Source organism: Cheilinus undulatus, linkage group 2 (assembly GCF_018320785.1).
Source record: "Cheilinus undulatus linkage group 2, ASM1832078v1, whole genome shotgun sequence".
In the NCBI taxonomy this organism is placed as follows: Eukaryota; Metazoa; Chordata; class Actinopteri; order Labriformes; family Labridae; genus Cheilinus; species Cheilinus undulatus.
This window is the reverse complement of record NC_054866.1, coordinates 8476778-8501922: the sequence shown is the minus strand read 5'-3', so window position 1 is coordinate 8501922 and position 25145 is coordinate 8476778. Positions and strand designations below refer to the sequence as shown.

Genomic DNA, 25145 nt, shown 5'->3' with positions numbered 1-25145 from the left:
GGCAAAGGGGTCAAGTAAGATAAAAATGGGAGGGAAAAGCGGTTAAAAAGCGGCAAAAATGAATTACGAGAGGCAAAAAGGGGCCAAATATGGGTGGGAAAATGATGGAAAGTGATTAAAAGGTGGCTATCTTAAGATAAAAAAAATGGGTCAAGTAAGGCAAAATGGGGCAAAATGGGAAAATAGTCAAAAATGGAAGGAAAAATTATGAAAATAGGTAAAAAAAAAAAAAAGGGTTAATTAAGATGAAAATGGGCAACTATGTCTGGTAAAATTGAGGAAAATGGTTAATAAAGAGCTAAAATGGGATAACAGTGGCAAAAATGGGCAAAGTAAGGTAAAAAAAAAAATGGGTGGGGAAAAAGTGGAAAGTGGTTCAAGTGGTAAAAACGGGTTATAAGAGGCAAAAGGGTCAAGTAAGGTAAAAAAGATAAAATGTGAAAATACGTTAAAAAGTGATAATAATGGGTTAAAAACACAAAAAGAGGCCAAATATCGGTGGGAAATAGGTGGGAAGTGGTTAAAAAGAGGCTAAAATGAAATTTCAAAAATGGTCAAGAAGGGCAAAATGGGGTAAAAATGTTGGTACGTGGTTAAAAAGTGGGAAAAATGGGATAAAAGGGGCAAAAGGAAAATGGATGGGGAAATGGTGATAAGTGTCTACAATGGGATAAAAGATGAACAATGTAGAAAAGTTTTGAAAAAAAATGGGCAGAAACAATGTTGAAAAGGAGGAAAGAGTGGCGTGAATAAGCAATTTCAACATAAGAACATAATAACAGCTGACACTCTCCAGTTCCAAGATGCAACAACTGTTAGCCAGGCATAGTAACACCAACGCTACGGTTCCTTAACACATGCATTGATATATATTAATAATTCTGAACTGGGGGGTGGGGGGTCCATTCACTGGATTTGGCAGGGGCCTAGACAATTCTGCGGGCGGACCTGTTCAAGAGAGCTCCAAAATAACTGTCAGGGTGAAAAAAATACATGACAACTGGGATACCAAAAGCTTTATTTTGAAAATAGGACATATAAATACTATATCAGAAAACACATGCAAGTATTAAAAATACAAAAAGGCTTAAACAGGAAATTTTCAGCACAGGAGTGAAAAAGTGATTGCTACAGGCCAGGAGCCTCTGCAGTGAAAACATTTCATCTGAACTTTAAAGACACAAGTTTTAAGCTAATTAAAAATCTAGAACACAGGATTATTTGGACTTGTCCCCTTTCTCACCAAGAAGTGTGCAAATCAAGTTTTTTTTTTTTTTTTTCTGGTTTCAGGGTTCAGCACGACAGAATCGTGACATATCCGCAAGAGACTGATTTCAGTTCATGAGATGTGCGGTACAGGTTGTACCTTACCTAATGTTACCTAGCCTAGATTTACTCAAATGCAGGGCAGGTTGGTTTAGCTGAGGGTTTATTTAAAGTATCTGTAAAACTTAAATCCAAACTATGGATCAATACAGCCCACTGACATCTGTAAGTGGATTCAGACTATCAGTTCTGTCAGGCTTAAGTAAAAGGATATCCATCTATGAGGGCCGGGCAACTAGGACATAAGATTACATCTCCATATTTTTCAACTGAATGGCAAAACACAATATATTATTATTATTATTTAAATGAACAAATAACACATGATCATGACAATACCAGCATTAAAACTTCGATATGAATCTGGTAGAATGGAATCATGTTGAAACCTTTCGGATACCACGGCCTAGACAAGTAATTTTGGATAATTTTTCATTCTGTAATTTTAAAAAATTGCAGTCAAACTTTTACATGCCTCTAAATTGTACAATTGTTTCTGTACCCTTGAAGCAACGACATGAAACTTTTTCATTTCAAAATAGTGGTTTCATGGTCAATCTAACAATACAATACCTTTCCACAAGAAGACTGGCATCTATCTTTGTAACTCTGGTAGCAAGCCTCAGTTGTCTTAAGTGAAACTAGAGGTAGATGTGGGTTTACAGCTATAGTTGCATATAATCTGGGAATTCCACTGTACCTTGTCAGATGACAAGGTTCTTCGCTCTAAACAATATCTTTTCTGGCATGGCCATCCTCTGTTTGTCAATGAAGGCTGCATTAGGAGGAGGTAACAGCACTGCTTAACCATACTGTGGTCGCCCTCAGAGACCTTTAGTGTGCACCAAAGCACATCAAACTGAATTTAGGTTGCTTTAAAAAACACAGTGTGTTTCAAAATGATCAAATCTCCATTAAATTAATGCTTAGTGGCATCAGAAAGTACAGAATCTTGAAGATTTGTGTCATATTTTTCACCATAAAGAGAGAAATTGTCAAAATTGCATAAATTAGTCAGAAACTTGTTAGTCTATCTACTTGTGAATTGGCAAAAAGAAAGCTATTCCACCCATTTTGACAAATGCTGCATTTGAGCAACTTAGACAGTTAGCAAGAGTATGCCTGCAATTTTGAATCATTAGAATCAATAAATCAACCAATACTGGGTCTCTGCTACTTCTGTTTTTCTTGCCATGGTATCAACAGGTACCAATATGAAATAATTTTCACTAATAATGAAAATGCTCCTAAATAAATTAAAATAAATAAACTGATAATTCCCCATTTAGACTAAACATTTACAATAGATTATCTTGTGGTCACTAAACATATTGCTGTTAGTGGTTCTCGCTGTAAACTGGCTTCTTATTGAGCATTAGGCCCTGCATTGATTTTCATTACATTAACATGAACTATATGGATACAAATGATATCTTGCTCTTTAGAAATACAATAATCCATCTTGAAACCTCTAAAAATGGCCAAGCCTGACTATTCATCATCGGCACATTTCGACCTTTTTCACTACAGTTGTTTCCCAAATGTTTAGGAACACGTAAATGCAGTAAAACTGCACCATGAACTTGTTTATTGCATTGACTTTTATTTAAAACTTCTCCTTTCCCTTTAGAACAAGAACCAGTAGAGGGAAATACTAGACTTCTGCAAAGTACTTAGCAGCCCAGGTCTCCCATGACTCATCATGGCCCATCATGCTCCAGAGCCCTCATTTACCAACAGTGTGTAAAAAAAAAAAAAAAACATGAGATTCTGCCTCATGAACAAAATGGAGAATAGGCTTAAAACATATTTAGCAAACATGTGCACCTGTCTGTGGGTAACAAAGGTTGATAAATCCCATATATTCTAAACCTGCAGGCTCACATACAAAAGTATGTGGCCACACCTGTTAATTATTGAATTCAGGTGTTTCAATCAGACCTGTTCCCACAGGTGTAAAAAAATCAAGCATCTTACCATGCAGTCTCCATGTGCAAACATTTGTGTTATAAAATGGGTCGCTCCAAAGAGCTCAGTTACTTCAAGTGTGGTATTGTGATGATGGGAAATTTCATCACTGCTGGATAATCCAAAGTCAACTGTAAGAGATTTTATAAGAAAGGGGAAGCCTTTACCAACAAAAGCAACAAAGCAAACTTCTGCAAAAGGGGGGCCAACTCCATTTTAAAAGTACAAGTGTTTGAATAAAATGCCATTACAGTCCCTGTTGATGTAATGGTCAGGCAGCCAAATACTTTTGTCCATATAGTGTATCTTTTATAGTTTTCTGCTAAAGGTTTGACACCAGTTGGGCTACATGCAGTGTTCACACTGCAGTACTGCTGAACCTTTACAACAGAAATCTGTGCTAGATCAAGTTTGTCAGAGTTGGACTAACACAAAAAATACAGTTGGAGGCAAACCACTCTTGTGTCAGTCAGACCCAAACTGGACTAGGGGATCTGTGAAAGTTCCAGTTTTCATTCTGAACTTTGACCCAGATGTTGATGAGCATAAATGTTTAGCCTGGCAGAAGTTGTATTGTCATCTGCCTCCAGATATCACAATAAGCTAGAGGTATAGCAATTTATATTTGTGGCAAAAGTAAAGCCGAGGGCGCATAAGGAATATACAAAGCTGTAAAATATACCCATATTTTCACCTTCTGACATACAACAAGTTTACTGTTTGCTAATTTGTTAGCCATGTCAACAGGAAGAGGGTCCATAAGAAGAATCTTAAAGTTGGGGATTTCATCATCAATAAATGGATTCTCCTGCTACATACTGTACTGTGCATGTACACTGTGACATGGACAGTCTATTCAGACTATACCATAGCTCTATTTTACTATGCATGTAAACATTCTGACTGTGTCTGTTTTAAACTAGACATAATTGCTTACAGCATGTTTTTCTTTAAGAGAACTGGAAACAGATATGAAAAATGAGATTGATTGTAGTGTGCTGTGGCCCTCATAATGCTTTCTATTTATATTTTTAACCCCTTAAAGGCTGTTGTATCATATTTGATACATACTTTTATGATACCTCTATCTAATCAATATGATCATAAATTACTAAAAAAAAAAAAAAAACCTTTGGAATACAATCTGAAAAATGATAAAAATGCCCCCGAGTGGATTATCAGTTACCAAAAACACCTAAAGTAACAAATGAGAAAAGTATATGTTATATTTTACGTAAAGTTGGATTTTTTTGGATTTCAGTAGAAAGTGAAATTAAAATTTCAGTCCTGAAAAATCAGAATTTTCTGGCTATAATTTGTGTTTTCAGGCTTTAAGGGGTTAATGTTCTACCACTTGACGCTGTGCACAAGCATGGTCAAAGCTGTCCTTACATTTACACACATAAAGTAAACGTTAATATGATACATTGCATGGAGAAGCTCTTACTTGGTCATTGTGCACAGACCTGTTTGTACACACTGTTCATAATTGAGGGCCCCGGATTCCTTAATCCATTTATTTTAATCTTCATCAGCTCTATTCAAAGAAAACTAAACTGCCGATGGAGGGCAATGAATGGTACTGATCATGTCTCTAGGTTTGTTTGAGACTCATCTCATGGGGGAAAAAACTAACATTTAGGTGACAGTTGTTACACAATGCATCAATAAAAAAGTTTTGACTGCCCTGTGAGTAATCCAGTAAAGTCGGCAGTTTGTCTGTGTAGAGGAATACCAGCAGGTCTTTGATAGTGAAAATCAAGAACAGATGTGGATTTTCTATCAATCAGCAAGCAGTGAGGAAACAAGAGTCTTGACAGAGTTTTATTGTAACTCTGGAAATGTTCCTTGCAAGTGGCCACTGCCTGAAGCCAAAGGAAAGCATTCAGTCCTAACCTTGAAGAAGGCTCTTCTGTGTGTTGAATCCGTTCTGCTGTTCCTCCCCATTTTGTGAAGGAGACCCTGGAGATAAAAATAAAAGAAAAAATTATATAGCAGAGGCAACTCAGGTCTTTACAAGTCAAACACAAATATATATACTATTTTAGTTAAGCCACTGAAAGAAAACTACTGACATCTATTTTTACTTTGAGATCATGATGGTTAATTTGGTGTCAGGGAGGCACCTTGAAATAATTCAACTTATTATAAAACTCCACTGACTGTAATTGGCTGCTCTTTAAGATACTGCTCAGTAATAAGATAAAATGTAAAAATATTTACAAGGGAATAATGAGACCAACAGTTTATGATGAACAAAGTAAATACCAGAAGAGAAAACAAGCTTTTTAGGTTACATTATGATTTTAAAAACTTTACATAGCATATTTAATGATAATTTTATTTAAATGATCTCTTAAAGCTAATGCTAGTAGCTTTGGCACTGCTAAATTTCATCCAAAAAAGCCTACTACAAGGGGTTAGTTTGTTTCTTTGGCAGTGATATATGCAGTATACAAAGAGAGCTGAACAGCACTTCTCCAATGGAAGATACCACAGCATTTAAACAGAAGATAATGCTGATTTTCAAAGCCTGTCACCAGAAGAGCCTTACATAAAACACAGACTAAGAGCATGCTTACAGACAGAGCTTATCTTTGTGTTTCATTTAGTTGACATCCATAAATATTTTCAAGCCTTTTCAGCATGCACGTATACAAACCATCAAAAGTCTATTTTTACTGTCTTTGATTTGCTAAGAGACCTTTTGAGCTACTGCAGCTCACACAAGAAATGATCCGTGACTGAACTATATCGTCCTACCCCAGCCGTTGGTCGACACATCTCGGTTGCAGATCTCATTGGCAAGCCTCTCGAAGTACTCAGGCAGGTCGGCGTACTCGTCTCCATAGGAGATGACCTTGATGCCCTTGTCCAGCATGTTGTCCCGCAGTTTCTTGAACTCACCCACGTCCTCCCGCCGCACAAGCATGAAGTGTTCCAGGTCCGACTTGTGTTTGACTGCCTCCAGAAACAGCGCCTGGAAGGTTGTGTCGTCTACTGTGCGACCACAGCCGAGAAAAACGAAGGATTTGGTCTCATACAGCTTCTGGATCTCCCGCTGTTAAAACCAGCAGTTATGAATATTAATGCCTCATTTTTAACTCCATCAAAGTACACAGGCACAGCAAAGTTTTACAACAACCTGCACCCTCATATAGTCACATAAATGTAGTGCTATGTAGGGCTGGACAGTATATCATGTTTATTTTTAAACATATTGATATATTCTCTTTTTCAATCTATTCTCTTTTTAAAGACGTACTGTATTTTGCGCTTTTATACCTATATTGAGGTGGGACAGAGGATCGAGTTGACAACTGGGGAAACGAAGCTGGAGTGAAGAATGACATTCAGGAAAACATTTGAAACCACCCATTTCCCTTAATCTTTGCTGAGGTGTTTCTACACCTGTGGTAAATTAAATTATTTGTATATGAATATACAAGGTACACACCTCTCTATAGAAGGCCTCTCAGCTGATAATGTATATCAGAGCTAAAACCAAGCCATGAGGTCAAAGAACTGCCCTCAGAGACAAAATTGTTGCAAGGCACAGAAGGCTACGAAAATTCTATTCCACTGAAAGTTCCCAGGCGCACAGTGGCCTCCATAATTCCCAAATGGAAGAAGTCTAGCACATCCGGGACTCTTCCAAGAGCTTGTTGCCTCACCAAACTGAGCAAACAGGGGGAGAAGGGCTTTTGTAGGAGAGGTGACCATGTTCCCAATGGTCTCTCTAACTGAGCTCCAGAGCTTCTATGTGGAGATGGGACACAGTTCCAGTGGGACAACCAACACTGCAGCTCCCCACAAATCTGGGCTTATGGCAAAGTGGCCAGAAAGAGGACTTTCTTCAGTGTTGCCTTTTCCAGACCTGTACATTGCAATGATCCTGTCTCTGACCTCGGGCAGTTCCTTTGACCTCATGGCTTGGTTTTTGCTCTGATGAGCATTGTTGTTGAGCACAGTTGTGAGGCCTTCTATAGAGATGTGTGTGCCTTTCCAGATCATGTCCAATCAATTCAATTTTCCATCAGTTGACTCCAATCAAAGTGTAGAAACGTCTCAGCAACCGTCAAGAGAATTTTTAGGAACCTGACCTAAATTTCAAGAGTTTTTACCGAGGTTCTGTATACTTAGGGTAATGTGATATTTGAGTTTTTTACTTTTTTCATAAATTTGCAAAAATAACTAAAATTCTGTTTACACTTTGTCATGATGGGGAACTTACTGCAGATTGATGGGATATATATTTTTTTACTTTAGCATCAGGCTGCAATGCAACAAAATTGAAAATGTAAAGGGGGTCTAAATGCTTTCTAAATAAATGTAAAACAAGAACCAGACTGTCTACTTTCCTGCTCCTCTCTCTGCTGTGCTTTACCCAGACTCTCTTTGTACAGGAGACATTTGGTGTTTTTTACATTAAAAGGTGTCTTTATAACTGTATCATTAATGGTGTCAGCTAGAATTAGTTTAAAAACATCGGCTTATCAGTTGAACGACCCGATGTAGTGCATCTCTTAAAAGAACAGAAATGTGTTCATTTTGAAACATATGACATTTAAAACCTCAATATACAAAAATGCTGCCAATGCTTTAGTAAAATTTAGACCATGTCTAAGAGTTTGCTTGCAACTTAAGATTTAAAATGAAAAACTTTGTAGGATTTTGAATTTTGTTGCCATGGCATCAAACAGGTTTCACTAATGTGAACTGTGCTAGAATCATATCAAAGTTCATGATGAGTATTGTGACAACCGTTTCTTATTTCTTTACAGAATAACAGTATTGACATTCTGTGAACATAGTGCATTACCATTTAGCTAAAAAAATAGACATATGATTTTTGGTCTATATAACCCAGCCCTACTTCCATGCATTTTACACACCTGGCATTTAGTATAGAAACTTAAGCAGAAAAAAGTTGTTTATCACAAAACAACCAAAAGTTATCCGTTTGAGGACTCACCATGACTTCAGTGTTCCTCAGTACATTCTGGTAACCAGCAGGGTGCAGTACGATACCACTGGGGTTGGTGTAAACTCCATGGATATGCAAAACACTTAACCTCCGTTTCTCCTGAGCCCACTCCAATACCTACACACACAAAAAGACACACACATGAGCACACTCTTAACAGTCCATTGCACTCAATCCTGTTCTGGCTGGGCAGGGAGTAAAATCAGTAAACAGCAGTGAGAGGATATTAGCCCTGATGGAGATGGGGTATAAATACCAGGACTGAGAGGCAAAGCAACGAGTCTCTTAGAAAAGTCTGAGCGTAATCGGCTCTATTTCAAAAGTAATCAAAACAACTTACAATACACAAGCACCTAAATGACTTCATATAACAATTGAGAGTTTCTTGTCAGTTAGCAATCAGAAAAGAAACAAATTTATCTCTCCTGGGAAAAACCACACTTCCCCTTCAGTGAAGTCTTTGGCCAAAAGCAAATATTGTTCAGTCTATAAAATTGGACAGCAGCTGAGTAATGGACAGAGCTTTAACCTTCCCCTACCTGCCAGAGACAAAGGGCTCCTTTAGGTCAGAGCATTATCTATTCTCTCAAAACTCCTCCATCAAGGAAATACTCTAAAATGCAACATCATAAATTTAACTGAAAAGAAAAGGTTACCCACAAGGCTAAAGATGACGATCAAGTGTGCTTGTGCTTTTTGACAACACCATCTAAGAGATCAAGCTTGAAACATAAAGTTTAAATTCCCACAAGTCAAGCCTGGCTTGAAACAAATCTCTTACTCAAGTGACCTTTGCACTAGAAAAGCTGACTGGATGTATTGTGGTAGAAAAGACCAATAAATCAATCAATTCCAAAACATAAGCCAAGCTCTGTTTACCTTCTTTTCATCTGTTAGGTCCAGAGACTCCAGCTTGGTGTCCTGGTGAGCAGCATAGATCTCCAACAGGTTGTCAAAATTAGTAGTGAGGACCAGGGCACCACTTTCCATTAACTGCAGCACAGAGCGCAGTAGATGTTTTCCAGCATGCTCCATCTTGCACTCCAAATCATCGAAGACCTCGTATAGACAGTCCTTGAAAAATGTTGATCGCACATTGCCTGTTCTCTGTGAAATAAAGAAAATTCATTTATAAACCCCAACAGGAAATCAATAGAAACTTTCATGTTTTGTTAGGAAGAACTGCACAATCTTTGTTATTTTTATTGGAATTTTCTTGAGGATTTCTGACTTCTCAGAAAACTGCTGGCTAGATGGTGATTAAGTGTGAGGTTACATATCATAAATAGTTTTAACACTCAATGTGTTAATTCTGCTGCAAGGGGAAAAAAGAGACATTGAGACACATTGCTCTGCTCAGTCCACCTCTGCTGCATGCATGTGCTTTCCTTTTTTTTAATAAATGCAGGAGTCTTTTCAATTAGAACGGCACTCCATAAGGTCTATATACAAAACAGCTAAGCCCCATTTTTGGTTGTATAATACATAATAAGAGAGAAAAGCAGTTTAAAAGTGGCCTCCAAAGTTCCCACTGCAAGCTACTCTGGGGCCTCGTGCCTATGACTGAATCACAGCAGTGATGGCATTTAGTTCAGCATCACTCCCTCTTGTGTATATAAAGTATGGAATGTGCGACATGTAGCCACATCAGCACTTCACTTGTAGTCACTCGTTTATAGCTTGCATTAACATCTATGCCAGGTATTTGGATACTAAGTGGTAATCCTGAATGCTAGATGTGGACGCATCCCACTGCATACTGACAAAAATGTGACATCCAACGGTTCAGACTGCATTAAAAGATAGTCTGGTAGTGTAGACCAGTGGTTCCCAGCTGTTGGGTCAGGACCCAAAAGTGGGTTGCAAAGTCCTTTTCAGTGGTCTGCAGATGTATGCCTGGGAAAAAATTGTGCTAAAGTGTCTATGAAACTCTCTAAACATCATTGTTTTGCCCTGCCAATTATTTTTTCACAGGTTGTAATTTCTGAGGTCCAAACTGCACTATTTTCTATCAAATAAACATGACTGATGGAAAAATATCAGACATTTGTGTTGCAGTTACTCATTGATAAGTATGGTGGATCTTGAGCATCAACTAGTTCAGAACCACTGGTTTAGCCATTTAAAAGTACTGGCACACAAGGACCACTGACACAGCCTGTGGTAGTCTGCCAGTAAGCCTCACTGGTCCCTTATTGTCTTTAACTGAGAAGCAATTTCAATCTAGCCAGTACTCCACAAAGTTTAACTACTGAAACTACCACTAAAGCTCCAATCCACACTGTTTGTGCTGAACAGCATGCTGCTTGGACCACATTTCTGTATGAAATAATGAGTAAAACAACACTTAAAGCTTTTCATGATGGAAATGATGTTTTTGCTCTTCTGCTGACCATCTTTGGTATGAGTCTGTGATTGCTACGGGTGGTAGTTAGTTGTCCTGTGAGTGGTTGTGTACAATGGCTGCTAGTGGAGTGATTAACTCAGACTTAGCCACAGTGGCAGTTTTGTCAGAAATTGACAACATTTCTTTATTAAAACAAGAGAAAAGAGCCACATTGAAAGTTTTTCAAGACGGAAAGATGTTTTTGCTTTTCCCCCGGCCTGCTCTGGCAGGGGTTTGCGATCGTTAAGGGTGGAGTCTGCCGATGTATCCAATGGCTGCTGCAATAGCTATTAGCTCGGAGGTAGCTGTAGGTTTAATTGGAACTGGACCACATTTCATTTGAAACAAGAACTATGAGTCACACCGAAAGCTAGTCTCGCAAAAGAAGATGTTTTTTCCTGTCCCCTGACCGGCCTTGACATAAATTTATTCCCCGAAGTGCTCCGTCATTCACAACTATAGCAGCAAGCAGTAGCCTGTCAGTTCAAGAGAAGTACAAAAGCAGTACCTTATTTTGTCTTGTTCTGATTCGCCTGTCACAAATGTGACAGACAGAAAGTTACTTCAATTACCTTCCGAGATTTTTTTGATAAGTCCTGCCCTTCCCAAACACTATCTATAGGAGCTTTCCCAGATAAATGTGAAATATATCCATGTAGTAGATACATGAAACAGTCAATCTGGCATGCCAGGTTAAATGTAATGAGCCAAACTGTAAAATTAATTTAACTGTAAAATATCCAAATTAATCCAATATCAATACTTACAGTGATTTAAAATAAACTGATTAAAATAGTGATATGTCTTAAATGCAAGGTGGAGAAATATGATTAATTTTGAACATCCAACAGTGCAGCACTAACATATTAGTCTTTGAGAAAAACTAAACTTCCTTGTCAGAGTGTTTGTAATCAATCTATCACATATTTTTAACTAGTTTTACTCTAGTCTTCCTCACTGATAAACGGTAGTTGATTAACATTTTGGTCATAGATTAAATGTACGATATTATAACTGGTGTGCAGAGAAGCTGCAAATAATACAGATAAAAAGGGGAGCAAATCAGCCACAGGCTAAGAGGCTAGTTAGCAATCTTAACAGCATTCCTTCCTCATTTTTTCATTGACACAAGTTTAAAGGAAACAGTGGTATACTGTTAAGTAAGAACCCATAGGGTTAGATTGAACTGACAACTAAATTCTATACAAGTAGCTATAAAAAGCCTAAGTAAGCCTGCAAGCCACAGAAATGATGTCCGGGCTGTTTGCATAAGAGGTGTGTAAGTGACTTCTGATCGCAACTCGCAACTGGAAACCGTAAAGTGTGAATGCATTAAGTGCAGTCATCTTGGTATGTCATTTTCCAGCATAGATGCTTTCGCCAAATGTAAACAGGGTGAAAGATACAACAGATTCTGGTTAGTGTATTTTCTTCAATCAGGAGCTTATACCCAGCCTTTTAGTGCTAGCTAGCCAAAGTCATTAACTCCTCACATTAGGCATGAAAAAGAGTTTTTCCACAATTTCTTAAATCAGAATCTGTTTAAACATGCTTCCAGAGAGTTCAGGTATTCCAGTTTCAATGCTATCTGCCCTAGGGCTTCCTTGTTCTATATCAAACAGTTTCACCACCAGACTCTCTGACCCTGTCTGTCTGTCCTCAGGTAACAACTCACATTCCAACTCAATCTGCCAAGAGATTTAGGGAGGGGACTACATGGTCTAAATCTCACGCAGGAAGAGCCAAGGAGCTAAGAATAGCAAAAAGTAGTGCAGAGATGCAGTGGCCAAGGTGATTCCAGTACAGGTAAATGCCCTGCTGACTTCCAGAGATTACAGCTCTAATGGGCTAAACAGCAGCAGTCCTTTCCACAGGAAGAAGCTCATAATCCACATCGAGTGTCTACAGCGCCAATTGTAACCACCGTGCCCTTGGACTTATGTAATAACCACATCTAGTACAAGTAAACAAATATAGTTGCTTCATATTTAGTCTAAAACAAAATGATTTAAGCATTAATGTTACTGCATTTTAAGTGTGGCTAGCTCCAGACAGCCCTGACCTCTTGGCCAGGTCACCCTTGTGAAAGAGATCCTGATCTCAATGGGTTTTTATCTGGTTAAAGAAAGGTTAAATATAAAAAAAAAATAAAGTCAACATGCATGGAGTAAGCACTAAGTATAAATCATGGTCTAACAGATGCTCTCAGATGCTTCAACTTGAAATTACCTATGAGCAGTTTAAGAAGACCAGAATGCTTCATCTTTTTACACAGAGGCTATTATTATTTCACAATGACAGCTTTGGAGGAGTTGATACATTGGAATATTGTGCAATTAATCTGAATTTTATGGTTATCAAAATAAGAACATTTGAAATGAACATATCGCAAAAGTCTGAATACTTGCAATCTATAAAAGACCACTATCAATGTAGCAAAGTAATGCTTCCCCAGCCAGCATTTCACCCATGAGATGAAGCCCTGGTTTAAAAGTACGATTTCAATTGCAGAGTGTTCTGTCCATGCTGCACATTAATAGGAATGGGAATCAAGATCTTGTTCACAGTTAACAATTCCCAATAAAGCAAGTAATTGAAGTGTGCCTTTCATTGACTCTCACTGAAGGTGACAGAAATCTTGTTCAGTGTTAAGAGAGAAAAAGAAAATTTTAGATGCTAACAGTGAAAACCTGTACAGTCTACTTTTTCCGAAAAGAAAATTCCCAGGAAGAAATGAACGAGGAAATCACGAAGAATTGAATCAAGACGCAGAATCGATAATGGCCTCGATATCAATAGAATCTTAAAAATTCCCCCTGTGCAAATCACAACCTCTCTAGCCAGTGCTTGTATTTCAACATATATTTCGACCTATATTTGACTCAGAACATGGCTAAAAAATAGAATAATAATGTACAGCATCTCTGAGACCCTAAAGCTGTTTTTTCTGCTGGTTATTGGGTTTTACTCCTAAATATTAAAATAACAATAATGCAGGGGGCTGCATTACAGGCTCACTCTATCTCTCCTTCACACTCTACTCAAACACCATGACGTGATTAGGAACAGCCTGCAACTGGCTGACAGACCCAAACAAATATGGTGGTTAGCATTCGAGTAAGCATTCGGGCTAGCGGTTATAAATGAATGGATAAAAAGACATTAAGTATCTGTTTACTGGTGTGGATTTAATCATTGAAGTCCCCAAAAGTCACACGAGTTCCAGGCTTGCTGAAAATGCTGCTGCAAGGGATTCAAAGGCATCAATAGTGTAAATGGGACAACACAACAGCTAGCTCCAAGAGGAAAAACAAATATGGTTCAAAAGTTATTTATCTTTTGATAAACTGTGTCACTTTTTGTCGTGCATGACAGCGTTGGTCTGGAAGGCATCTTAACGATCACATTCAGAGAAAAACTGTCATCCAGCCACAATTCTTTGCTGCTGCAGGGGGTCCTTTGATTCTTCTATGCTGCTCTGAAAACGGTAGCCCAGGCATGATGTGCTTACCGGCAGAGAAGAAGTATTGATTTCCAGTTTATAGCGCTAACACTTAGCATGGCTAAATGAAGCAAATTATAAAGCTAAACAACGGTATCAGATCGGTGCATAAACTTGTGTACTCGCTGATACCAATACCTGCATTTTAAGCAGTACTGGACATAATTCCAATACTGGTATCAGAATTGGAACAACCCTACTTAAAAGTGTGCATCTGTTGTCAGCAGCAGCAGCAGCAGCAGCATTGCCTGTGTTTGAAGAAACTATAAATGTGATGAACTTGTGTAAATGATGAAGGCTTCATTTGCAAAATGAAGACCTTGTCAAAAAAATAAGCACTTTTCACAAGTGCTCCTCCTCACGCTTCACATGATGGCTCTACGCCATGGTTTCACCTGAAGTCAAACTGTACAGGCACTGCTCATTGTAATGCAATCTACAATATAAATATACAGTTAAAAATGCTTTAAACCTTCTTTCTGGTGGTAAATCAGTGATGAGGAATTAAACAAAAGCTCATCTCACAGCACAGGACAGGTGCTTTGCACATGAATCCATATGTCTGGTAGACCTTGTTCAAACATGCAAAGACATTTTATCTTACTTTCGGACAGAGCAGAAACATAATTCTGTCACAAGGCCCAGGGAAAATAATGCAAATGTACTGGAGTCAGTCCAGTGTTCATTAAGCACACTGCAAACAAGTGTAGCCATTGTAAAGAGTGTAGCCAAATAGTAAGTAAATAGAATTTTTTAGATTATAGCACACTACCTTATTTAAAGCACATGGAGCGAAACTTCATAATATCAGACCAGTCTGATGATAATAGTATAATAATAATAGATAATACAGTAAGTTCCAGAGGAAAAGAGAGAGCATGTACACCATTGCGCACAGAGGGAGCTGAAAAAAAGAAAAAACTTAATTTGATTCTTTGTCCTAATGTAACTCAGTCTATCAGTGAAGTGTGTGAACATCCGTAAGTTACTTCCAGCATCCCTGTAATAAATGCTAAGTGTCCTTATTGTCTTTTTCACTCAGAAAAATAAGAATTTTCTCTAAGGCCTGAACGAAGCTTGTGTAGAGGTACCTGTTCTTCACGTTGGTGTATTTAGTCTTACCAACTGTATGATTTTCCATCCCATGGATGGACGACAAATCAACCTCAGACAGGTGAAAGGTTATATTGTTTTCAGGTTGTTCTTTTAATATGAACTTGTGAACCTGTGACCCAGCTACTCTGCTCCGGGCTGGGCTGCATTCCACTTAAAAAATGGACCCAGTGGGCAAGGGCACGTGGTCAGAGCACAACCATGCCTCAGACAGAACACTGTGGCCACAAATCCAGCCCCAGATCCCGGAAATTGCTGGAAACCATCATGCTTACACACCATTTTGATAAAGTTAGATGAAGCGAAAGCTAAGTATCAGCTACCATTTGATGAATTCGTGCAAATTTACTGAAAAAAAATATAAACAAACAACAAACAGATTTAAGATTTAGGAGGGACTTTTGTAACACAGACACTGTAGAAAAAACATGAAGAAAAACAGATAGACCAAAACTGTGAGATTTAGCTTAAATGCACTCCTTTTTGGTCATTCATGGTATTTTATAGCATTATTGCAATATCGAAAAATGTTTTTGTACATTGCATATTTCAGTCATATCGTACAGGCTCTTAACTGACAGTTACTTTTAAAACAAGCCACAGAGGGCTTAACCATTGAAAGCTCTCAGATTATCACTAATTTATTTATCAATTAATGAGTGAATCAATCCTTCTCTGACCCTTGGGTATCATTTATGTCAGGCCTGATTCGATGACTTGCGCTCTTCAGCAGAGTTGAAGTTAGCCTCGTTTTTGAATGGGTCAAATGTGTGAAAGGATTTACAACAAATGCATTCTCTTGAGTTTTAGCTTCAGATTACCCTCATTACCCATTTCTGTGTCCCAGCAGTTCACCATAAGCAACTACTTTCTATGAAAACTGGGTTAAACTCTTTCAGCATTTGCCTTTCCGATTTAACTAGTCTGAGTACAGATCTCGCACTTTCATGTTTCTTTTTTCTCAGGGTGTATTGATAACGCACCAACAAATAGTAAAAGCACTGAGGTTTGGCAATATAGACCAGAACTTCCATCTCGATATGTCTCAGCTGCATTGCGATATGATTTGCATCTTGACAATTATTTTTGTAAAGAAATAACAGATGGATGTCTTAACAACATAACTGTGACTTTGAGATGAATCAAGTAGACATAACCCTATTGAAGCCCGCTTAATACTATGGGAACAAGAATAGAAGTCCCAGTAATGGGAAAATGTTTTCATTTTCCAAAACTCTGTCTAAACAGTACTAAAACAGTGAAAATATTAATATGTTTTTCTGAGGAGTCCACATTTAGTATAAACTCTGGAATAACGTGTTCCAAAGTGATAAAATCTCTGTTATCTTAATGTTCGGGGTATCAAAAAGTGTAGAAACTTGCACTGTCTAAATTGCACCGATATATTCGCAACATATGGAAAAGTAGGTGGAAATGGCAAGGAGCAAAATGCTGCCAATGTATCTGCAATTTAGACAGTCTGCAGTTGATTGTGTTGTTCCTTTGACAATAGAAAAATAATATTGTGTATTTGATTGCTAATAATGATAGAAATGCTTCTAAATTGTACAAACTAAACAATTAGACTAAATATTTAGTCACACAGGCATTTTTCAAACTAAAAGACAGATAGAGCACTGTCTTAATTGCACAACTATGTTGGCAACATTTGGAAAAGCGTATGGAGCTGAGGAGGAGCAAGGAAAAGCCTGGCAAGGAGCAAGATCCTCACCAATTCCAACCACTTTTCCAAATGTTTCTGATGGATTTGTGCAATTTAGAGAGTGTGTAAGAATTTGTTTGCAATTTTTGAGGATTGAAAACAAAAATTATGCAATATTTGTTGTCCAGAACTCCTGTTTTTGTTGATGTGGTTATAGATGAACCCTAACACAAACTATACAAATAAACACAATATTGACTTGACCTGTGTCTCATTTGAAAGTATATCCATCTATCTAAAAAACACAATCTGAGTGCCCCCAATTCTCCCATCAATAACTTTTTTTATATTTACATTAACTTTGGTAAAGTTTGATGCTAACCAAGGTGCCCAGTGCAGCTAGAGGACTCTGTAGTTGGGTTTTGTGAATGAAATCCTGACACACATCCCTCACTGTAACCTACTGTACGCTTGCTGTTTGAGTGGTGCTCTAACTCTGTTTGAATGGAAAATGTGGGCTGGGGGCTGCTGGTTCACATTAGTCTATGCTTGTTTTTTTCCTCAGCATGCTCGAGCCTGTTGTCCCTGAAGCCAACAGCAGTAAGCTAGTGTCTGCACGACTGTGGATTGAAATAAACACGATGGATAAAGCCATAAAAGCGCTGTTTGTTCCCTTTGTGACAACAGGCTGAGAGCTGAAACAAAGAGTGTTTTATCAATGTCAAAGGTGCGATGAGACATGACTAACACAGGAGGCAAACGGTGTTAAGGCTCCATCTGCCAGCCCTGCTCCAGACCAGACCGGTCCAATCAGAAAAAAAAAAATTGTTTATTGTATGGGAAGTTTTTTTTTTTTTTTAAATCCCCAAAATCGTTTCGTTGTTAATATGTTTAAGTTATTTTGTATATGTCAGTGTGAATGGGGAGAAATTTGTGTGTATAATATGGAACTGATTGGTTCAACAAATGTCTACGTGGTCTGTTATATTGCTCCTTGCTTCTGCGCCCATAACAAGAGATAACATCACTGTCTTTAAACTCAGAATGTCCCAATCTACAGAATATTACAACTCTTATTTTAAGATGCAATGCCAATTCATTTGGATTAATTTCATTCATTAATTTCCTTTAGCTCCACATGAAATTGCTCAAAAATAGTTTGTATTGACAAAAAATTCATTTCTTAGTAAAAAAAAAAAAAACCCTCAAACAACCCTTGCACTACCTGCTGTAGGTGTTTTAATGAGGTGCAGTTAAGATGTCTTATCTTAATCCACCCTGGCTGAAAAGCACATCCCTGGCTGAAGAGAAGACAGACAGCTGGCAGTCTGTCAGCCATGTGTTTTGTACATGTGCGACAGCGTGATGTGGAAAGGTTAAACAAAAAAAAAAAAAAAAAAGGGCTCAGGCAGACTTACTGGGGAAAGTTTCTGAATGAGGTCATGGGCCACATGCACCAAGTTCTTATCTTCTTGCATGTGCTTCTGGAACCGCCGACTCTCCTCCTCCTCTAGTAGGTCGAAGTCATTGGCTGCATCAAGCAAGGCTTGGATGAGGCCTTTCCAGGACCGGAGCGCAGGGACCTGCGGGGCCACTGCAGAGCTTACCCCTGTGCCTATCACCAGGACAAGCTCTGGGGCTCGCTTTGTCTTCAAGCTGGGCAGGAGTTTCCTTTGGGGAAGAGAGTGAATCCATGAATTGGGAGTGTCCAAGACTCAGGATTTACAGAGTAGAATCTGCCTGGTGATTAAACTATTTGTCTTCGGAATCTGAAATAATGATTTATTCTGTGTTAGGACTTGTTTGATCTTTTCCTCACTCTTTACACCTGCATTATGGTGGCCTTATGGCCTTATTACCATATTACACATGCCTGTTTACAATCCAGAAGGCTCACAGCTTAAAGAAAAAAGACACCAGAGTAGCTAGACAAAAACTTTGATTTACTTAGCGACACTGGGCACAGAAATGACAAAAAATGGAATAAGACCACTCTCAGGGAAATATCAAACAAAATGGCATGCATTACCATTGCAAAATAACCATTTAAAATGACAACAGGCTTACACGTGCCTTGAATTTCAGTGTCCATCAGTTATTGTGAATCCCTGGATGCTTTAAATTGAATAAGATGTGGAATAAATGTTTTCAATTAAGGGATTCCTAAATGAACATGAAATGACCTATATTTTCCTTAAAGTGTAGCATAAAGCAAAGTAATAATCTAGATGTAAAAAATACACATAACCATTTGTTTTTTAACAAAAAAAAAATTAAGAGAGATATAGTCAAATAAATGTAATGATTTAGTTTATCTCTGATGTTGCAAAGGAGAGAGAAAGTTAGGCATGCAAAACATTATCAGCATGGTATCTGCAGATATTAGTTTAAAAGTTCATTATTGTCATCAACAGATATGAAAATTTCTCAATATTAACCTGTATTGACTACACTGTACGACTGAACAGCAGAAGGTTGTAAAAAAAAAAAAGGAATGAGTTGCGTTAACTTGAAAATCTTAAAAAAAAAAAAAAAAAAAAAAAAAAAAGGGTATATAAGCTCTATTTTTCTGATTTGTTTGAACACAATTTTAGTTTTAAGTAAACAGTTCTCTATCATTCCAAGTATTTTTTGTCATTGATTTAAACTTGTTTGACAATCATCCCTTAATCTGCATAGTTTTCACAGAATGTCTTTGGCCATTAAACACTTTGCATCATGAGTGAAGTTACTAACTCACTTAGAGAAGTCCAGCCTGTGGAGAACAACTTAAAAAGTAAAGGAGAATGTACTGAACTTTGAGAAAGTGCACTTCTTGGATTAAATGCATCTTTCAGTCTTTCACTGTAGGACTGAGAAATTGATGGTTGATAAAAAAAAGTTATGTTTACTCAAAAATTACAATTATTTTAACTCTACTTTCAAGACTTGATAGAACACATTTGTAGTCTAAAGTAAACTTAACTCAGTCACTGTAAGTATTTAATGTAACTGTAATCAAATTATTGGACAACCATCCCTTATGTCTGCATCATTTTCCAAGAATGCCTTTAGGCATGAGACGCTTTAGTACCAGAAATGAAATGACTCAGTTAGAGAAGTCTCACCTGTGGGGAGTAGTAACAACAACAACACAGGAATGGTATACTGAACATAATGGAAGAGGACTTCCTGGTTCAGTTTGATCCTTTCAGTTGCCACATGCAAACACGCAGCTTTACCAAAAGTCCTTAAAGATGATTTTAGTTGGATTCAAATGGAATTTTATGTGTAGGGAAGTTACCAGAATGCTGTTTAACTTAAAAAAAAAAAAAAGTTAAGTTAACCCAACATAATTTAAGAGTAAAACTGAGTTGATATCTGAAAATAACTAGGTACCTGCTAAAAGTAGTTTATTTTACTTTTAAAAGCCAACTAGTATGACATGGGTATTACTTGCATATGTGTACATCATACTTAATTTATCAGGTGTTAATTACAAAGTATCTTAAATTTCGTAAACTCAAGTGCATGTAAACAACACTACAATGCTTTTGTAAATGTGCCACACAAAACCTAGTTTACTTTATTGAGGTCAAGAAGTTATATATTTTTTTAGTAATATATAATAATAAGGTTTACCGATTAGGTTTACCAGTGTTGAAATATGTATGCAGAAATAATTTTGTGGAGTTGTAGGCAGGACGAATAGACCTACGTCAGTTTAAAGGGGACATATTTTACCCTTTTGAGACAAGTTTAGTTTGGTCTCAGAGGTCCCCAAAACATGCCTGTTAAGTTTATTGCTGGAAAAAAAACCACTCCAGTATTGGATTTCTGCATGTCTAAAAACCCCTCTGTTTCAGCCCTTCTCAGAATGAGCCGTTTCTGTGTCTGTGGCTTTAAATGGTAATCAGCTGTCTGACTCCGCCCCTGACCACACCCCTCTAAGGAAATGGATGCAGCACTCCTAATTTTACATACACTTTTATCCAAAGTTTAGGACCTAACTGGGATCTGAATCATCAATCTTCCAGGCCGTAGTTAGCAGGGTAACCAACTGAGATATCCAGCATCTCAGCTGGTAGCTGAGAGGATCAGTAGAGGAGGGCGGAACTTTCCTCCAAGTGGGGGAGGACCAACCAAACATGGGGACAGGTGCTCATGCCTCATGTGAGGTCACTAGGTTTAAAATCTGAGAATAGCTTGTTTCAGCACACATTTTCTGAAAGGTGGAGAAAGAGAGTGGGAGAGGGAATGGATTTTTCTGGTACTTGAGGGGATTGTGGACAGGCCAGGGGCACATATTTGTGTTAGAAAAGCCTGAAAAAGTGATTTTTGCATAATATGTCCCCTTTAAGTCTTTTTCTTATTCAGCCCCATTCCTTAAACCTTTAAGTGTGTTTTAAGGACAGGAGTTTTAAGTCTATACAACATTTATAATATTGGTATTGATACTGGTAAAATGTGCAAATATCAGCATAGTGGTATATCAGATATCAGCAAAACCCCAGTATCATACATCTCAATTCGAAGCGCATATGTTGATTTCATAATTGCATTAATAGTTATAGGATTTTATTTCTCCAAAAGTTAGCTATTAGCCATGATCTATTTGGAGAAAACTGGCAAATCTATGGGAAAATAAAGATGAAACACCTCCATACAATGGGATGGAACGATCCTTATTAAATAAATAGGTGAACCACTTCAAAATAGGCTCTTACCAACAAACTGTTGAATATTCGACTTTTGGGATCATCTTAAGCATTACTGTGATTGCAAAGATGCTACATCTACTTTTGAGCACTTGATTATCTAGCGTGACTTTAAAGTGAACAGGTACAATTAATAAACTCAAGAAGACAAAGCTATTTGTTAGTTAGTGTGTATTACAAAAGAGACAGTGGACTTCAAACAGCACCTGAGCTTACCTTGGTTTTTTTGCATTGGAGTCTGCATCCTGAGAATCAGCTGCAGGTCGCTTCTCAGTTTTCACTGCAACAACGGCGGCCATTCAGCTCCTGTAACAGAAACATGATCAACTACTTGCAAACCCTGATGACTAATTAAGCTAACAATAGGCAACACAAACAATACTTATGTCAATGTCATTTAAGAGGCTCCTCTCATGAAAACGCCTTCAAGAAGCGGACATATCTCAAAATGTACATTTAATGATGGCTTGCCAAGTTACAGTTTGAAAGCAAAGGAGCCATGTGCCTGCAGGTCCTGTCTGGTAATGTCTTTATCATGTAGGAAAAATAATCCAGAAAATTCCTCTATGGCAACACACCTTTCCTAATGACACATGTGCTTCGGTATTTCACAATGGCCGGGAACCATTGTTCCAGGATATCCTCGCAGAAAAATAGATTGTTAGCTGGTTTTAGTAGAAAAACTGTTTTTTTTAATGTTGTTACATAACTCTAACATTAAGTCAATGCCCCACCTACCAAATTGAATGCCAAATGCAGCAAGTTTGCGTGAGCGTTTAAAACACATCACGTTTCATTACTAACGCCAACATGAATTTTAGGACAATATCATCTCACAAAAACGAACAAAACTGACTTAATAGGTGAGAGTAAATGCAGGCAAACGTCAACAATACTTACCCAAGTATATGTCAGCTAATGTCCAGTGTTAAATTTCTCCTAAAAGAAATCCCCAGACAGTAACAGGCGATTCAGAATAAACTTTAAAAGCTTGGAGCCGGTGTAGGTTGGAAGCTGACAGTTTTTGGTGATGTAAAAGCTTACCGTTTAGTAACGCTAGCGTTGGTGTTTTGAGAGTTGAACAGGTCTGTTAACTGTCAAAAATGACACGTTACGTTAACCAGAAGCAGCCGTTAAGTTAACGTTCGTTCGGTTTGGTGCTCTAAGCTAGTTATCTTCGAGATACTGCCTCTGTTTTACCTTCCATTCCGAAAGAGAGTAATAAAAACGTTATATATCTGAAATAAGCAATGCAATTTAGCATAAAAACTATGTAACTTAGTTCCCTTAGGTACCGTTATATTCCGTAAATGCTCCCGAGTCTCGCGGCTAGCCGTTGCATTGTCCGTCTATGTTTTTGGAACTGTTGAAGTCACCGCCTGTGGTGATGTACACCCGGTAATACGATGCATTCAAGCACTGTTTGGAAAAATGAGACACATTAACAGTACCACGTGGGAGTATTTTCTGGAGGCATGCACAAGCAGTGTTATCCATCAGTAAAAGAAAATGAAAATATTGCTGAGACAGAAATAGAAACAGCACACATTCTAAGCATTAAAAGCAAAGACACATTTTCATTATCGACTATCTCAGAGCCGTAAACACTCATGCACTGTTGGTAGTAGTTGTAATTTTTTAGCAAAAATGTGACCAAACTGTATAAAATATGTAACTAGCTGTTATGACTCTAAAACAACACAAAAATGGCAATATCACTTTAATTTCTACAATAACAAAACACTTAGATGTAAAAATTGGGAATTTACCACGAATACTTGAAGGTAGCAACAACAATGTGACGTCAGCCACGAATACGAGGCTAGACAGCAGCCAACAGTCGTTAGTGGAGTAAAAGTTTTCATTGTTTTCAGCAAAAAAATAAAAAAAAGATTGCCGTGTAGGGCATGCATTCATGAAAGTGGTGTGCAAAGTTTTGGAAACAGTCGATACTATCCTCCTTTTTTACTTTTTACTGAGGCACCACTCGAAAGTTCAGGTTATGTAACACTCAGAAATCAACACATGTTCCAACCAGCGTTTGATTGCACAATATGATAAATAGCAAAACTTTAACATAATCAGAACTTGAAGTGAGAACTTGTTTGTAAAGGTTGCAACTTTATTTGAAAAGAAGTGCCTTCTAAATATTATATGTATGATAGGCGGATTTTATATTCGTCATAATGCTTGTAGGATTTTTCTAGGATTTCAGTTTAAGATCTGGCATGTGATTTATTTATATTTTTATCAAGTCCCGACATAGGTTTTCCTATTTAAGCTATGATAAATAGAACACGTCAGCACAGACTGCCTAAGTTAAACTACCATCCTGCCATCTCCTGTTTAAAATGAAAACTACACTGGTAAAATAATGAGGGCAAAAGTCACAGCCTCAAGTCAATAAGACTGGCAATGTAAATTCATCCCTGTTTTGTCTTATGCAAGCATCTCATGTTATATTGAATCAAAATTTAAAAAAAAATAGAACCAGCAATTGGTAGGCAATAACAGGACAGTGGGTCATGAGGAAGAGCTGGGGTGTTTTTTGTGATAGTGGGCCATAAGGGGGGATAAAGGGGTGAGCTTTATGGGGCCCACCCAAATCGGGGGCCCATGAAGATCAGCAAAAACCATGGTCCATTGTAAAGTTAAGCTGTTAGAAACATTTTTAAAATTTTTCTTGCCTGAATTAAAAACCAATCTTTTCAAAACAACACATTTTTTAAATTTATTTAGGCCTTTTTTAAAGCCTTAAAAAAACAGAAATACCCTTCTTTAAAACAGAATCAGAATAGGTTAAGAATGGCAAAAAGGGTGGTGAGATGGTATCTCAAAAGTAGCAGCAATAGGTTAAAAGTGTTAAAGAGAATGGTTCAATGTGGCAAAAATGGATTAACAGAGACAGAAAAACTGGCAGAAAAGTGGTGAAAAGAAGTTAGAAGTGGCAAAATGGGTTTACAGTGGCAAAAATGGACATAAGAAAGAGTGAATGTGGTTATAACTGCAAAAATGAGTGTAAAAGTAGTGAAAAAGGGTTAATTATGGCAAAAATGGGTCAACAAAGGAAACAAAACACAGAAAGTGGCAAATAATGGCTTAAACATGGCCAAAACATAATGACAGGTGGTGAAATGGTATTAGAAAGTGGCAAAATGGGCTAAAAGTGGCACAAATGAATGTTACAAATTGTGAAATGTGGTTATGATTGCAAAAATTAGTGTAAAAAGTGGTAAAAAGGGGTTAATAATGGCAAAAATGTGTAGACAGAGGCAATAATAGGCCGAGAGTGGTGAAAAATGGTTAAAATGTGGCAGAAATGGGATGAAAAGGTGGTGAATTGGGATTATAAGGTGGCAAAAATGGGTGAAAAGAGGGAAAAATAGGATCTAGGGCCAAGAATTGGCAAAAAAAGGATGAAATGGGATTTAAAAGTAACAGAAATGGGTGAAAAGTGGCAAAAATGATCAGAAAACAATGGTGGAAAGGGGTTACAGGTAGCA

At 37.7% G+C, this 25145-nt stretch overlaps 1 protein-coding gene across 4 annotated transcripts; it reads right to left on the bottom strand.

Moving 5' to 3' along the window:
- Positions 1–898: 898 nt before the first annotated feature.
- Positions 899–23004, bottom strand: fam118b (family with sequence similarity 118 member B). Of its 4 annotated transcripts, XM_041805641.1 has the most exons (8): positions 22687–23004; positions 22543–22581; positions 21859–21948; positions 18364–18616; positions 9161–9388; positions 8270–8398; positions 6058–6355; positions 900–5256 (listed from the first exon to the last, which is right to left on the bottom strand). In XM_041805641.1, exons 3-8 carry the CDS (start codon positions 21939–21941, stop codon positions 5186–5188), a joined length of 1062 nt encoding a protein of 353 aa, XP_041661575.1. In that variant the 5' UTR covers positions 21942–21948; positions 22543–22581; positions 22687–23004; the 3' UTR covers positions 900–5185. The 4 variants fall into 4 exon arrangements, with proteins under 4 accessions (XP_041661584.1, XP_041661594.1, XP_041661575.1 ...); XM_041805650.1 differs by lacking the exon at positions 22543–22581 and having other exon boundaries at positions 899–5256; XM_041805660.1 differs by lacking the exon at positions 22543–22581 and having other exon boundaries at positions 899–5256; positions 22938–22989.
- Positions 23005–25145: the final 2141 nt, after the last annotated feature.

What these genes read in the sequence shown, in the direction of transcription:
- fam118b (XM_041805650.1), bottom strand. Translation starts at nt 21,941, where the DNA reads ATGGCCGCCGTTGTTGCAGTGAAAACTGAGAAGCGACCTGCAGCTGAT. An exon ending in TCATTCAGAAACTTTCCCCA is followed by an intron (nt 9,389 to 18,363) that starts GTAAGTCTGCCT and finishes TTTATTTCACAG; the next exon opens with AGAACAGGCAATGTGCGATC. An exon ending in TGAGGAACACTGAAGTCATG is followed by an intron (nt 6,356 to 8,269) that starts GTGAGTCCTCAA and finishes TGGTTTTAACAG; the next exon opens with CGGGAGATCCAGAAGCTGTA.